Source organism: Neovison vison, chromosome 6 (genome assembly GCF_020171115.1).
Source record: "Neovison vison isolate M4711 chromosome 6, ASM_NN_V1, whole genome shotgun sequence".
Lineage (NCBI taxonomy): Eukaryota > Metazoa > Chordata > Mammalia > Carnivora > Mustelidae > Neogale > Neogale vison.
Window position 1 is genome coordinate 151,425,226 of NC_058096.1, and position 17,680 is coordinate 151,442,905.

Here is a 17,680-nt window from a genome sequence, read left to right on the forward strand (position 1 = left end):
CTCCTATCATTGGCTTCTATTCCATATTATCCCTCTCTTAGGCAGTATAATAAAAGACGGCACAAGGACTGAAAATAAACAAAACTGCTACACACACACACACACACACACACACACACACTTACACCTAAGGTGAAGTGAAATGCAAAATAATGTCTTGCCCAAGGACAACTGGTGAACAGTAAAGCCAGGAGTTCACAAATAATTTGGCTCCAGTGTCCAAACTCAACAACTTGTGCTACTGTCCAGTGGCCCAGAGAATTGAAGAAAGGACTAGTCATTTCAAATGCAATCTAAATTACAGTCATGCTTCTCATAAATTTCCTCACCAGTTATATAATTAACCAGAAATTTTGCACTAGTCAGCTAATATTATTAGCAAAATTTTATTTCTCTTTTAGTAGATTCAGTTCTTTGTGTTTTTAGATTTGTCCACTCTTGATATGATAAATAGTGTCTCAGTGAATATTGTTGGGTCTTTGTATATGTAGGATAGTTTTTTGAAGTTCATTTTCTGTGGATACATTCATACGAGTAGTATTAACAGGTAAAAAATTGTGAGCTATGGCTATTGGCATAAATTGGCAAGTTTCTAAAGCAATTTGTGGTGACCCTGGAATTTGATGAGTGAGTTACTAAACATATGATTAACACATGAATTGAGAGCTTCTTTAAATGGTGCTTACACTTGTAGTGTTTTGCTAACTTGTGAATGTGGTATATTGAAGTCATTCTTTAAAATAGGTTTCTATTGCAAAATAAATTGTTAATTTTACTTTATTTTGGTTTTATTATTTTTTAGTATACACACAGTTATTATTGAAGCTAGAAGTTGGGAGCTTAATCATACAATTCTAACATTTTATATGTTTAAAATTTTCATAATAAATTCTGAGAAATGCTTTTTCAAGCTGCTTGAATTAATGGATAAAAAGCAATATTATATAAGCAAAAGGTATCAAAGAGCTCTTTCTCTGATTTTGGCTTGAACTTTCCTTATATCCTTGAATCTTTATCCTTTTCTTCTTATTTGTTTTCCAGATTAAATGCATTTATGGAAAAAGAAAAATTGGATAGTAAGATAATAGAATATTGTAACACTGCAATGGATCCCTCAGCAGAAAACAGTATGTATGTAAACAAAGTATGGGTTCAATGTGAGAGTGAAAGCTGTTTGAAATGGAGATTGTTGTCAAGTAAGGATGCAGCCAGAGTTGACCACAATAAACCATGGTACTGCTTCATGAACGCTGATTCAAGATACAATAACTGCTCTGTTTCTGAAGAAGACTTCCCTGAAGAGTCTCAGCTTCATGAAAGTGGATTTAAGATTGTCTATTCACAGCTCCCTCTTGGAAGCCTGGTTTTGGTAAAATTACAGAATTGGCCAAGGTAAAGTTGTTGTTGTTGTTATTTCAAAATAAACTGTTAAGTTTTGGTCTTGCTAAGTTGATGAATTTTTAAAACTTTTCAAAGAATCAACTTTTTTTCTACTGTTTGTCTAATTTCTTATTTATTGTTTCCTGGTCTCATTATTATTTCCCTGACATTTTGGGGTCTAATTTTTTTTTTTCTAGTCTCTTGGGTTGGAAACTTTAAGTAACTGATTTAAATCTTTCTTCCTCTTGATATAGACAATTACAGCTAAAAATTTCTCTAAAGACAACATTAGCTATATCCCACAAATTTTGGCATATTGTGTTTTATTACCATTCAGTTTGAAGCATTTACTAATTATCTGTGTGATGTCTTCTTTCTAGATGATCTGTTAGAAGTATATTTTTACCTGATATTTGGGGATTTCTAAATATCTTATTGTTACTGAGCTCTAATTTAAATGAATTGCCCAAAGAGTATACTTATGACCATTACTTTGAATTCTTTATCATGCATATTACTTATCTCTGTTTCATTTGGCTGTTTTGCTGTGGTTTTGTCTTGTTCTTTCCTTTGTGACATATTCCTCTTCCTCTTCGTTTTGTCTAACTCTCTTTGTTTCTGTATATTAGAAAAGTCAGCTATGTCTTCTGATCTTGAAAGTCGTGGCCTTATGAAAAAGAGGTCCTGTGGTGGCCCTTAGTGCAATGCTCCCTCTTTCTCAGATCCAGGGGTGTCTCCTGTATGGGTTGCTTGCACCCTACTATTATGGTTGAGCTATGTTTGCCTTTAGTCCAGTTGGTTGCAATGGCCCACTTTGCTTGTTGGGGATACACTGGGCAACAGAGTTTCATCCTTGTGCCATTGAGGGGTCAGTCTGGAGCTGCCATGGGCTTCTGGTTGGGTGGCAACAGCAATCAGACCAGATGTCTGTCCCCAGTCTGCCCCGGGGAGGCTGTAGTTGAACTGATCAACAGGACATTTTCTCTGTGTGGCCAGCTGTAAGTTTTGGCTCCTGGAACTATGGAAGCAACTAGTGTGTGTGGTTATCTTCCCCTCTCCCAATGAAGAAGTCATTTTGGAGTGGTGCCAGTCCCTGTGGGGGTTGCTTGCAGAGTAGAAGCTGCTTTGGAGGTAGAAGCTGCTTTGGAGGACACCTGCTGAGTCTCTTTTGTACTTTTATATGAAATGAATTCTGTTCCTTAAGAAGAGGTTTTTTTCAGTCTATTTTCTCTCTGTTCAGATTGGATCATTTCTTGCCCCTTCCATATTCATTCTGCTGTTGTAAATATCCATTGAGCTTCTTGTTTTAGTTCTTGTATTTTCAGGTGTAATATTTCCATTTGGTTCTCTCTATATACCTCCTATTTATTTGTTATATTTTCTTTTTTTTTTTTCATTTTGGATCTTATTTAAATCTTTTTAGCAGGCTGCCCCTACTACTGCACTGGAGAGATATGAGGGAACCTCTTTGTTACTGCCAGGTTGGGAGTGGAAATCTAGGTTTTCTAGTCAGCCTCCACTTACTCTCTGGAAAGGGTGGGGTGCCTCATTACTGCCGGGAAGGGATTAGAGTTAAGGCTTCTCACTCACCAACTTTGCTGGGAAAGGTAGGGGAACCTTATTCTCACCTCCACTGATACCCTGGCGGGGAGAACCATGTTAATTCTGAAAGGTGATAAAAATTCCAGCTTCCCAGTAGTCCTCTTCCACCACCATCTGAGTGGGGATTCAGTGGGAGCTTTATTACTGCTGAGTGCGTTGAAGTCCAGGCTCAACACTTGCCCTTTTTTTTTTTTTCCAATTTATTTATTTTCAGAAAAACATTATTCATTATTTTTTCACCACACCCAGTGCTCCATGCAAGCCGTGCCCTCTATAATACCCACCACCTGGTACACCAACCTCCCACCCCCCCCGCCACTTCATACCCCTCAGATTGTTTTTCAGAGTCCATAGTCTCTCATGGTTCACCTCCCCTTCCAATTTACCCAAATTCCCTTCTCCTCTCTAACACCCCTTGTCCTCCATGCTATTTGTTATGCTCCACAAATAAGTGAAACCATATGATAATTGACTCTCTCTGCTTGACTTATTTCACTCAGCATAATCTCTTCCAGTCCCGTCCATGTTGCTACAAAAGTTGGGTATTCATCCTTTCTGATGGAGGCATAATACTCCATAGTGTATATGGACCACATCTTCCTTATCCATTCATCCGTTGAAGGGCATCTTGGTTCTTTCCATAGTTTGGCGACTGTGGCCATTGCTGCTATAAACATTGGGGTACAGATGGCCCTTCTTTTCACGACATCTGTGTCTTTGGGGTAAATACCCAGGAGTGCAATTGCAGGGTCATAGGGAAACTCTATTTTTAATTTCTTGAGGAATCTCCACACTGTTCTCCAAAGAGGCTGCACCAACTTGCATTCCCACCAACAGTGTAAGAGGGTTCCCCTTTCTCCACATCCTCTCCGACACATGTTGTTTCCTGTTTTGTTAATTTTGGCCATTCTAACTGGTGTAAGGTGATATCTCAATGTGGTTTTCATTTGAATCTCCCTGAGGGCTAATGATGATGAGCATTTTTTCATGTGTCTGATAGCCATTTGTATGTCTTGATTGGAGAAGTGTCTGTTCATATCTTCTGCCCATTTTTTGATGTGTTTGCCTGTTTTGTGTGGGTTGAGTTTGAGGAGTTCATTATAGATCTTTTGTCTGTACTGTCATTTGCAAATATCTTCTCCCATTCCGTGGGTTGCCTCTTTGTTTTGTTGACTGTTTCCTTTGCTGTGCAGAAGCTTTTGATTTTGATGAAGTCCCAAAAGTTTATTTTCGCTTTTGTTTCCTTTGCCTTTGGAGACATATCTTGAAAGAAGTTGCTGTGGCTGATATCAAAGAGATTACTGCCTGTGTTCTCCTGTAGGATTCTGATGGATTCCTGTCTCACATTGAGGTCTTTTATCCATTTTGAGTTGATCTTTGTGTATGGTGTAAGAGAATGGTCGAGTTTCATTCTTCTACATATAGCTGTCCAGTTTTCCCAGCACCATTTATTGAAGAGACTGTCTTTTTTCCATTGTATATTTTTTCCTGTTTTGTCGAAGATTAATTACCATAGAGTTGAGGGTCCATATCTGGGCTCTCTACTCTGTTCCACTGGTCTATGTGTCTGTTTTTATGCCAGTACCATACTGTCTTGGTGATCACAGCTCTGTAATAAAGCTTGAAATCAGGTAACGTGATGCTGCCAGCTTTATTTTTGTTTTTCAACATTTCCTTAGCGATTCGGGGTCTCTTCTGATTCCATACAAATGACAGGACCCATCCATATGTTGTCTACAGGAGACCCATTTTGAACCTAAAGATACACGCAGACTGAAAGTGAAGGGATGGAGAAGCATCTTTCATGCCAATGGGCCTCAAAAGAAAGCCGGGGTAGTGATTCTCATATCAGATAAATTGGACTTCAAACTAAAGACTGTAGTCAGAGATACAGAAGGACACTACATAATCCTTAAAGGGACTATCCACCAAGATGATCTAACAATTGTAAATATCTATGCTCCCAATATGGGAGCAGCCAATTACTTAAGAAAACTGTTAATCAAGATAAAGAGTCATATTGACATGAATACACTAATCGTTGGAGATCTTAACATGCCTCTTTCAGAATTAGATCATCGAAGCAGAAAATCAATAAAGAAACAAGAGCATTGAATGACACACTGGACCAGATGGACCTCATAGATATATACAGAACATTCCACCCTAAAACAAGAGAATACTCATTCTTCTCAAGTGCACACGGAACCTTCTCCAGAATAGACCACATACTGGGTCACAAATCAGGACTCAACCGATACCAAAAGACTGAGATGATTCCCTGCATATTCTCAGATCACAATGCTTTGAAACTGGAGCTCAATCACAAGGAAAAGTTCCAAAGGAACTCAAACACCTGGAAGCTAAAAACACTTGCCCTTTGTTAAGGACGGAGATGGGGATCTGTAGAATTTTCCAGGGTATTTGTCTGGGAAAAGGTAGAAATTGCTTTAAAGTTTTCTGTCTTGCTAGGTTGCCCCATCCTTTTGAGTCCTTTGACTCAAAAGACCAGGCTTCATATGAACTTTTGTTCCTTTGCACCCATTGGTATCTCTGGGTTGCTGACTTCTTTAGGACCCAGTCTAGGATATAGGAGGCAAAATAAACTCAGGGAACTCCCTGCCATGTCACTCTTCAGGTCCTCAGGCCCTTCTCTGGTTTATCTTTTCTTCATCCTTTAGAATCTTCTTATGTTTATTTAATATATAATACTTAGGAATTTTTGGTGTACTTAGTGGGAAGAATATAGAGAATTGAGTCTACCTCAGCTTGTCCAGAAATGGAATCTGCAGAATAGATTTGCTTTAGTTTTTTTTTTTTTGTCCTAAATCATGTACCCAGGGCCCTTTATTCTATTATTTCCTCAGAGCATCAAAAATATGAACTTGGTGTCTGAGATTTCCTAGTTTTTTCTTCCCTAATTTTATTTTTAAAATTTTAAAATTAAATTATTTTCATATTTTAACAAAGTTTATTTTCTAGAGCAGTTTTAAGTTTGCAGCAAAACTGAATGGAAAAGTGCAGGGTTTCCACATTCCCCCCCTGACCCATACAAACTCATATACCATCAACATCCCAAATCAGTTTGGCACATTTGTTACAATCTCTGAACCGGCATTTACCCATTATTTTCAACCAAAATCCATAGTGAATCATTGGGATTCACTCTTTGTGCTGTACATTCTATAGGTTTTTGACAAATATATAATAACATGTATTCACCATTATAATGTCTATCATACAGAATAGTTTCACTGGCCTAAAAATCTCCTCTGCTTCACCTATTCATCTCTCCCACCACCCCCTGGCAACTGGGGATCTTTATATGTCCATAGTTTTGCCTTTTCCAGAATGCTGTATTGTAATCACAATATGTAAACTTTTCAGATTGCCTTCTTTCACTTAGTATTTCCTCTGTATATTTTCATGAACATACATGGTTGTTTTAATTTGCATTTCCCAGATGACATATGATGTGGAACATCTTTTAATATTCTTATTTGCCATATGTGTACCTTCTTTGCCATATGTCTACTCAGGTATTTTGCCTATCTTTTAGTTGAGTGGTTCATTTTCTTAGAGAGCTTAAGAGATCTTTGAATATTTTGGATACCAGTCCTTTATCAGATATCTGTGTTGCAAATATTTTCTTCCAGTCTGTGACTTATCTTCTCATTCTCTTACTAGTGTATTTTACACAGCAGACATTCTTAATTTTAATGAAATCCAACTTTTTCTCATAGATGGTGCTTTTGGCGTATATCCCCACTTTTATTTGTACCCTCACTTTTCTTTATTCATATTGATCCTTTCTTCTTCAATTTGGTTTATACTTCCAGCAGTTTCTCATCAGTGTAAGCTCTTGTCACTGTAAGTTTTAACTGTTTGCAGAGTCCAGAGTGCTCCAATAACTCCAGGTTTTGTTGTGATCCTCCTCACAATTTTGGCTGCTGTGCTCATGTTGACCTGCTGCACTTTTCAATAAGTACTCCTTGTGGTTTTGAGGTTCTTATTTCACAAACCCATCAGACCTCTGGTTGCCTTTTCCCTCCCACCCTGCTTTTCCTCATACAGATGCTAGTGATATGTGGGTCTTAGAACTGTCAGTAGTTTGTACCTGCCTGCTCCAATTTTGGTAGTTTCTGTGGGTAGTTTATCATTTACTTTTGTTATAGATGTTGTATGTCAGGTCTTGACTGTGCTGTTATAGTTGTTCTACCTGTACTTACAGGAAAATTTCCAGAGATTCTAAAACCATAACACCATTGTTACTATCTTCCCAGAATCCCTTGCTATTTTGCATTACATTCTCTTATTTAACATTCTCAAAGCTGAGATACTCTTGCTCATATTTTCTCGTTTCCATTCATGGTCAGCTGTTCTCCATGAAGAATATAAAATGTTTGCTGTCATAGAGAGACTGTGATGGACTTTCTTTAACATACCACACACACACAGGCACACATACACACACAGGCACGCACACACATACAGACAAGAGACCTTCAAATCAAACCTACATTTGTGTTCTTGTTCTGTCACTTACTATTGTGTTCCCCAAAAGTCATACTTCAAAGTTGAAACATCAGAAGTCACTGTATGTGGAATCAGGGCCTTTAAAGAGGTGATTAAGTAAAAATAGGCCATTAGGGTGGGCCCTACACCAATCTGACTGGCATTCTTACAAGAAGAGGAAATGTGGACCCACAAAGAGGCATCAGGGATGCACATGCACAGAGGAAAAACCATCTGAAGACATAGCAAGAAGGGAGCCAAAGAGAGGCTTCAAGGGAAACCATCCCTGCTGACCTATTGATCTTAGACTCAAAGCCTCCAAAACTATAAGAAAATAAATTTCTGTTGTTTAAGCCACTCACTCTGTGGTATTTTTCTGTGGCAGCCTTAGCGAACTAACACATTTAATACCTTTGCAAATGTGGAAGTCTCTCTGAGATATATACCTTTCGCTACTGAGTACTTTTCTAGAGATTAGCTATGAAATGTTATAAGTATATATGTATTGCTTATTTAAATATTAAAAATATTTTCTTTTGTAAAATAATTAGGATGGGCGCAAAGAGAAACTAGATAGCTATGTAAAAACAAATATCTTAAAATACATGAATATGAATGCTTATCTTATGAGGTTACTTATGAAGGTGTTTGTAGTCCCATATCATTTTTCAGATCCAAAATTAATATTTTTGAAAGCAGAGAGTTTGTATTTTCTATTGGAAATTCTGAAGGTTCAATAACTAATTCAAGAAATGTATTTGTTTCTTGTCACTATATCTGAAATATTATGTTAGAAATCTGATTAGGAATTTCTTTTGCAGTTTTGTGCTTGTAACTGAGGATTAGGCCTTGAAATACAAATGAAACATGTTTTACTCCAGGCCTTAAATTATCTCGAATCTATGATTAGAACCATCAAAATACCTGCAAAATGCAGCTGTATCTACTTCTTTCTATTTGGAAAGAATAGAATGGATTTGGCTAAGTAGTAATATGTATTCTTCTTTATGAACTAAGTATAGTTGAGCACAGGCTTAAAATATAGCCTTAAAATATAAAAAATCTAGTTATATTTCTTATTCAGTGCTACAGATACATAGAAAGCTGATAGCAGGATAAATTGCAATAGCAGAATATAAAACTAGAATTAACCCACTAAACATAGTCAAACATCAGCGCTTAATTAAGCAATATTAAAGATGTTGAAATTTCAAATGGAAAGACCAGCTAGCTGGCTGTAGAGACACTTAGCTGGTAGCATTATCTGGGTCAGTTCTCATTAGCCCATGGCCTTACACCCAACTTTGAAGGCTCAGAAACAATCTTAACAACATCCCACAGTTACTCTTTCCCAGAACAGTTGACCTTCTCTAATAAAGGTTAAAAAAGGCAAAGAGAGACTGATACAGAATCTAGAAATGCATATTTAATCTTTATATAATAAAAATAAAGAATTGTCAAGAAAAAGCACTTTGTCTCTGGGCAAGATCCGTGGAAAATCAAATTACAACAGTTACATTTACCTCCACATTGTGAGATAACACACACTTACATACTTAAAAAGGACATATGCAGCCTCTTGTCTTTGGATTATGCTATGTCTGTTGTGCTGGTGGTGGCGATGCCTGTATGTACTAGGAGGAGAAAAACTATCCTCAAAATATTAAGCAGCCTTCATTTAAAAAAAAATAATCAGATATCATTGTATTCAGCTGGAAAGAGCATAGAAGTTAAAAGAAAAAAATAATGGTGCATATCTCCCCTAGTAGGGGCAGACACATTGTCAAGCAGAAAATAGGCTTCTATTGAAAATACCTACCTTGGGCATATTTACAGATTTCACAAAGCTTTTTGGTAAATATGAAAGTTAATTTATAGAAAATATAATTGCATTCTAAAGTACTATAGTACAAACAATTTAGTGGTAAGATATGCCTTTAAATTAACAAGCCAATGCAGCAATACATTTTAGATATAGTATTGAAATTTATAAATTGAGATTTCTGTAGATCCTTTCAGTCTTATAAAATATTATTTGACTACTTCTTATTTGCATTCTTTTGTCTAAGGATTAATATACTTATAATGTGGGGAGAGGATGGGAAATTTGCTTTTCCTATCATCCCCCTATAGTTAGGTACAGTTGAGAGATTTTGTGGCAAATACAGCATTCGGTTAGTGATGATTCCAACTCATCCATTTTGTTTCCCACAGATTAAGAGTGAGGCCCAGGGGGCTCCTGGGTGGCTCAGTTGTTAAACATCTGCCTTCAGCTCGGTCATGATCCCAGGGCCCTGGATCAAACCCTGCATCAGGCTCCCTGCTCAGCAGGAAGCCTGCTTCTCCCTCTCTCACTCCCTCTATTTGCGTTCCTTCTCTTGCTTTGTGTCTCTCTCTCAAATAAATAAAATCTTTAAAAAGAAACACAAAAGAGTGAGACCCAAGTAAAACTATCTCTCCTTTTAAACATCCGAACCATAGTTTGAAAATAAGTCACGTATTTCTCATTGAGTATAAAAACATGCAACTGAAATCATGCTTACGCTTCAGCTTCTGCTGAGGGCAATAGCTATCTTATAAAGATCATTTCCACTGGATGAGAAATGTGTATGACACAAGTTTCTTTATGATATATTTGCACTCCTCTCGAAGCTACATGTTGTGCCCAAATTTTCCTTTTCTTCCAAGTGGATTCCAATACTTGGTATCTATTTGTTTGTGTTGTATATGTACATTTTACCTCCCACCACCCACAGGTTCTAAAATCAATCACACAACTTTCCTTGTAATTCTAATACCTTCCCATTGGGTTGCCTACTCTTACTCTCCCTCTCCGTCTTTAAGCCCACAAGAGAACACTTCAGAGTTTCTCATCAATATTAACATGAAAAATCAGGAAGTAGAATTACACAATGCACTATCATCATTGACAGTTTTGGAACTCAGAATTCAGAATGAAAGCAAAAAATGGACATCAGCTTTCTTTAGTCACGCTGAGTCAGAGAAAATGATGGATAAAGCATGTGGAGAGAAGTATCATGTTTTCTGCATCTGTTGCCTCTCAGCTTCTCCTGCAGTTTGGTACATTCTGTTTTAGCTGAAACACACAGACTAGGAGTCAGAAAATTCCTTTACACTGCCGGAAGAAATACTAATGTGCCCCAATTATAAGGACATTTGACAACACTTTTCATAATTCATCTGTAAATCAGCATGCAATATTTTGTCTAATATGACATGTTTTAAATAATGAAGAGAAGCTTTTTTCTTTTATTGGCATGTAATTGTTTTTAGGAGTCATTTCTAGTTTTACTTTTGTTTTTTTAATTTTTATTTTATTTTATAGAGTAACAATATAAATGGAATACTCTAGGGGCCAGTAGGCTTTATTTAAAAGAAGTTTTCTCAAAATCTGTGTCAGAAAAACTCAAACATAATAATGGCAAGATATTTTTCTTTCCCTTCTCAAGTGTCATAAATCCTGTGATTGTTTTACACTGAATGAAATTGGTGCTACTTATAATTTTATATTAAAATGTTGGTGAGATGCAAATCACCTACTGTTAAACATGAGCCCCTTGCATTTTAAGAAGAGTAGTCAACAAATATAATTAATAATCACAGTTTGGTTTCTTTTCAAAGAGTTACTAATCCATTGGAGGACCCACTGTTTCTGTTTTTGTTTGTTTTGGGGGTTTTTGTGTTTTTTTGGACCCACTGTTTCTTGATTTCTAATAAGTTAGGAGTTTCCAATACAGCTATCATTCATTTTTTTATGAAAATGAATTTATCTATCTTTATTTTTCTATATGTAACTCTTTTTTTTCCAATTTATTTATTTTCAGAAAAACATTATTCATTATTTTTTCACCACACCCAGTGCTCCATGCAAGCCGTGCCCTCTATAATACCCACCACCTGGTACCCCAGCCTCCCACCCCCCACCACTTCAAACCCCTCAGATTGTTTTTCAGAGTCCATAATCTCTCATGGTTCACCTCCCCTTCCAATTTACCCAAATTCCCTACTCCTCTCTAACGCCCCTTGTCCTCCATGCTATTTGTTATGCTCCACAAATAAGTGAAACCATATGATAATTGACTCTCTCTGCTTGACTTATTTCACTCAGCATAATCTCTTCCAGTCCCGTCCATGTTGCTACAAAAGTTGGGTATTCATCCTTTCTGATGGAGGCATAATACTCCATAGTGTATATGGACCACATCTTCCTTATCCATTCATCCGATGAAGGGCATCTTGGTTCTTTCCATAGTTTGGCGACTGTGGCCATTGCTGCTATAAACATTGGGGTACAGATGGCCCTTCTTTTCACGACATCTGTGTCTTTGGGGTAAATACCCAGGAGTGCAATTGCAGGGTCATAGGGAAACTCTATTTTTAATTTCTTGAGGAATCTCCACACTGTTCTCCAAAGAGGCTGCACCAACTTGCATTCCCACCAACAGTGTAAGAGGGTTCCCCTTTCTCCACATCCTCTCCGACACATGTTGTTTCCTGTTTTGTTAATTTTGGCCATTCTAACTGGTGTAAGGTGATATCTCAATGTGGTTTTCATTTGAATCTCCCTGAGGGCTAATGATGATGAGCATTTTTTCATGTGTCTGATAGCCATTTGTATGTCTTGATTGGAGAAGTGTCTGTTCATATCTTCTGCCCATTTTTTGATCTGTTTGTCTGTTTCGTGTGGGTTGAGTTTGAGGAGTTCATTATAGATCCTGGATATCAACCTTTTGTCTGTACTGCCATTTGCAAATATCTTCTCCCATTCCGTGGGTTGCCTCTTTGTTTTGTTGACTGTTTCCTTTGCTGTGCAGAAGCTTTTGATTTTGATGAAGTCCCAGAAGTTTATTTTCGCTTTTGTTTCCTTTGCCTTTGGAGACGTATCTTGAAAGAAGTTGCTGTGGCTGATATCAAAGAGATTACTGCCTGTGTTCTCCTCTAAGATTCTGATGGATTCCTGTCTCACGTTGAGGTCTTTTATCCATTTTGAGTTGATCTTTGTGTACGGTGTAAGAGAATGGTCGAGTTTCATTCTTCTACATATAGCTGTCCAGTTTTCCCAGCACCATTTATTGAAGAGACTGTCTTTTTTCCATTGTATATTTTTTCCTGTTTTGTCAAAGATTAATTGACCATAGAGTTGAGGGTCCATATCTGGGCTCTCTACTCTGTTCCACTGGTCTATGTGTCTGTTTTTATGCCAGTACCATGCTGTCTTGGTGATCACAGCTTTGTAATAAAGCTTGAAATCAGGTAAGGTGATGCCGCCAGCTTTATTTTTGTTTTTCAACATTTCCTTAGTGATTCAGGGTCTCTTCTGATTCCATACAAATTTTAGGATTATTTGCTCCAGCTCTTTGAAGAATGCCGGTGGAATTTTGATCGGAATGGCATTAAAAGTATAGATTGCTCTAGGCAGTATAGACATTTTAACAATGTTTATTCTTCCGATCCAAGAGCATGGAATGGTCTTCCATCTATTTGTGTCTTCTTCAATTTCTTTCATGAGTGTTCTGTAGTTCCTCAAGTACAGATCCTTTACCTCTTTAGTTAGGTTTATTCCCAGGTATCTTATGGTTCTTGGTGCTATAGTAAATGGAATCGATTCTCTAATTTCCCTTTCTGTATTTTCATTATTAGTGTATAAGAAAGCCACTGATTTCTGCACATTGACTTTGTATCCTGCCACGTTGCTGAATTGCTGTATGAGTTCTAGTAGTTTGGGGGTGGAGTCTTTTGGGTTTTCCATATAAAGAATCATGTCATCTGCGAAGAGAGAGAGTTTGACTTCTTCATTACAAATTTGGACACCTTTTATTTCTCCTTGTTGTCTGATTGCTGTTGCTAGGACTTCTAATACTATGTTGAACAAGAGTGGTGAAAGTGGGCATCCTTGTCTTGTTCCTGATCTCAATAGGAAGGCTGCAAGCTTTTTCCCATTGAGGATGATATTTGCTGTGGGTCTTTCATAGATAGATTTGATGAGGTTCAGGAATGTTCCCTCTATCCCTATACTTTGAAGCGTTTTAATCAGGAACGGATGCTGGATTTTGTCAAATGCTTTTTCTGCATCAATTGAGAGGACCATGTGGTTCTTCTCTCTTCTCATATTAATTTGTTGTATCACATTGATTGATTTGCGAATGTTGAACCATCCTTGTAGCCCAGGGATGAATCCCACCTGATCATGGTGGATAATCTTTTTAATGTGCTGTTGGATCCTTTTGGCTAGGATCTTGTTGAGAATCTTAGCATCCATATTCATCAGTGATATTGGTCTGAAATTCTCCTTTTTGGTAGGGTCTTTGCCTGGTTTGGGGATCAGGGTAATGCTGGCTTCATAGAAAGAGTCTGGAAGTTTTCCTTCTGCTTCAATTTTTTGAAACAGCTTCAGGAGAATAGGTGTTATTTCTCCTTTGAAGGTTTGGTAGAATTCCCCAGGGAATCTGTCAAGTCCTGGGCTCTTGTTTTTTGGGAGGTTTTTGATCACTGCTTCAATCTCGTTATTAGATATCGGGCTATTCAGGTTGTCAATTTCTTCCTGGTTCAATTTTGGTAGTTTATATTTTTCCAGGAATGCATCCATTTCATCTAGGTTGCTAAGCTTATTGGCATATAACTGTTCGTAATAACTTCTGATGATTGTTTCTACTTCCTTGGTGGTAGAACGTATCAATGAAACTAGAAGCTGGTTTTTTGAAAGAATCAATAAGATCGATAAGCCACTGGCTACACTAATCCAAAAGAAAAGAGAGAAAGCCCAAATTCATAAAATTATGAATGAAAAGGGAGAGATCACAGCTATCATTCATTTTTAGTCATTTGTTTGCTTATTGAAATCTTCTTTTGAGCGAGTTCCTTCAGAAATGTAGATTTCCAATGTAGGTTTAAAAGATAAACTCTAATTCAAGCTTCTCTTAAGCACTTTTAAGCCCAATAAGGGTTGCCAAATAGCAATGATACTGTGATGTGAACCTGATAACTAGATCTAGATAGCAGTCTTCATTTAGGTCCTGAACCTCTACTTGACTTTCCATTATCAATTTTCCAAAGTATTAGGCGGCTTTGGGTTCCACATAGTCTGACTCAATTTGTAATCTTCTAGCCTTTCCTCTTCCATGATCTAGGGATGCCAGGCAGACCTTCTACCTTCCCTTTCCCTATCTCAGAGAGGTCCAAGAGCCAAAGAACTCTGCTCAGCATCCAGGGAACAGCTAGACATCTGCTCCATTCTCACATTCCACCTTCCGTGGTGACTGGTGCACCCAACTCACTACCTCCTGGCAACTATAGTTGGGATTTGGTAATTTCCTGGAATCAAACTTTTTTCATTAATAATACTAAGCATGAAATATTTTTGTTAGTTTAGATTGTGTTATTTATGATCTATAAAAACTTTTTTACAATGGTATGGTAGATAAATTTCTATATTTATAACTATGTCATTTACATATCAATTGATAATTTATTAGATCAACCATCTATAGTCCTCAAACCCAAGTAATTTATGGATCTTCCATTTTTGTGATTTCATATTCCTTATAGCATGATCTGTATGCTTCCTTTAGGTTTTAATATTATCTAAATATCTAATTTATCTAGTTTCTAAATAATTAAATGAGGCAAAAATATTTTTGTGTCATTCTTCTTACCTCTCAATTATACCAATTATCTTACCTATATATAGTTGCATACCTGCATATGATTAGTTTGCTAAGGCTGCCATAACAAAGTATCACAGACTGAGTAGCTTAAAAATAACAGAAATTTAATCTCTTACAATTCTGAGGCTAGAAATCCAGGTTAAATTGTCAGCAGGGTTGATTTCTTCTTAGGCTTTCTCCTTGGCTTGTAGATGCATCTCTCTCCTTGTGTCTTCACATGGTCTTCTCCCTATGCATGTCTGTGTCCTAATCTCTTTTTATTGAGTTTTTATTTTTTTAACAAATTCAATTGATTAACATATAACGTATTATTGGTTTCAGAAGTAGAGGCCAGTGATTCATCAGTATTATATAATACCCAGTGTTTACTACATCACATGCCTTCCTTAATGTCCATCACCCAGTTACCCCATTCTCCACCCACTTCTCCTCCAGCAACCCTCAGTTTGTTTCCTAAAGAGTCTTTTATGGTTTGTCTCTCTCTCTGATTTAATCTTGTTTTATTTTTGCCTCTCTTTCTCTATGCTCCTCTGTTTTATTTCTTATATTCCACATTATGAGTGAGATCATACGATAACTGTCTGATTATTTCAGTTAGCATAATACTTTCTAGTTTCATCCACATCCTTGCAAATGGCAAGATTTCATTTTTTTTAAGATTTTATTTATTTATTTGACATATAGAGATCACAAGTAGGCAGAGAGGTAGGCAGAGATAGAGAGAGGAGGAAGCAGGCTCCATGCTGAGCAGAGAAGCCTGATGCAGGGCTTGATCATCCCAGGACCCTAGTATCATGACCCGAACCGAAGGCAGAGGCTTTAACCCACTGAGCCACCCAGGCGCCCCTTTTTTGTTTTGTTTTGTTTTGTTTTTTTGATGGCTGAGTAGCATTCCATTGTATATACATACTGCTTTTTTTTTTTTTTGCCTTTTTTTTTTTTTTTTTAATGGATATCTGGGCTCTTTCCATGGTTTGGTTATTACGGACATTACCACTGTAAACATTGTGATGCAGGTGCCACTTTGAATCACTACATTTGTATCTTTAGGGCAAATACCCAGTAGTGCAATTTCTGGATCATAGGGTAGCTCTACTTTTCAACTTTTTGAAGAACCTCCATACTGTTTTCCAGAGTGGCTACACCAGCTTGCATTCCCACCAACAATATAGGAGGGTTCCCCTTTCTCTGCATCTTTGCCAACATCTTTGGTTTCCTGAGTTGTTAATTTTAGCCATTCTTACTGGTAGGAGGTGGTTTCTCATTGTGGCTTTGATTTGTATTTCCCTGATGCTGAGTGATGTTGAGCACTTTTTCATGTTTCTGTTGGCCATCTGGATGTCTTCTTCGCAGAAATGTCTGTTCATGTCTTCTGCCCATTTCTTGACTGGATGATTTGTTCTTTAGATGTTGAGTTTGATAAGTTCTTTGTAGATTTTGGACACAAGCCTTTTAACTGATAAGACATTTGTAAATACCTTCTCCCATTATTTTGGTTGTCTTGCTTTTGTCGACTGTTTCCTTTGCTGTGCAAAAGCTTTTGATCTTGATGAAGTCTCAATAGTTCATTTTTGCCTTTGTTTCCCTTGCCTTTGGAGATGTGTCTAGCAAGAAGTTGCTATGGCCAAAGTCACAGAGGTTGCTGCCTGTGTTCTCCTCTAGGATTCATCAAAAAAAAATTTGATGAATTTTTCTGCATGTGACTGTCCAGTTTTCCCAACACCATTTGTTGAGGAGACTGTCTTTTTTTCCACTGGATATTCTTTCCTGCTTTGTTGAAGATTAGGTGACTTTAGAGTTGAGGGTCCGTTTCTGAGTTCTCTATTCTGTTCCATTGATCTGTGTGTCTGTTTTTGTACCAGTGCCATGCTGTGTTGATGATTACAGCTTTGTAAAAGAGCTTGAAGTCTGGAATTGTCATGCCTCCAGCTTTGGCTTTCTTTTCAGCATTCCTTTGGCTATTCGGGTCTTTTCTTGGTTTCGTACAAATTTTAGGATTATTTGTTCTAGCTCTGTGAAAAAAAGTTGGTGATATTTTGGTAGGGTGCTCAGAAAACTATAGAACACTCATGAAAGAAATTGAGGAAGATACAAAGAAATGGAAAAGCATTCCATGCTCATGGATTGGAAAAACAAATATTGTTAAAATGTCTGTCTAGAACAATCTATACATTCAGTGCAATCCCTAATCTTCTCTTTTTAAAAGGAAACCAGTAATGTTAGATTCGGGCCCACCTTTTAACTCAGTTGAGCATTTCGAAAGACACTATCTTCAAATACAGTCACACTCTGATGTACTGGAGTTAAAAGGACTTTAACATATGAACTTGATGAGGGGGAACACAGTTTGGTTCATAACAATGGCACTTTATAATATTTTAATTTGTCAAAAACCAGAAATGTATAAAGCATATATTTGTGTGAACTTTGTAATAGCACATTGAGGAACCAGTGTCACAGCAAGGCCTCATTACCTGCTTGAGGCCTCTTGTCTTGTA

At 37.2% G+C, this 17,680-nt stretch overlaps 1 protein-coding gene across 1 annotated transcript in view; it reads left to right on the top strand.

The window, feature by feature from the left end:
• The first annotated feature begins 1,047 nt into the window (after positions 1–1,047).
• Positions 1,048–17,680, top strand: part of ZCWPW2 (zinc finger CW-type and PWWP domain containing 2) — an 89,116-nt gene continuing 72,483 nt past the window's right edge. The window contains exon 1 of the mRNA XM_044252604.1: positions 1,048–1,392. Within this exon, the coding sequence (XP_044108539.1) occupies positions 1,055–1,392 (338 nt within the window). The 5' untranslated portion in view covers positions 1,048–1,054. The remainder of the gene's footprint in view (positions 1,393–17,680) is intronic.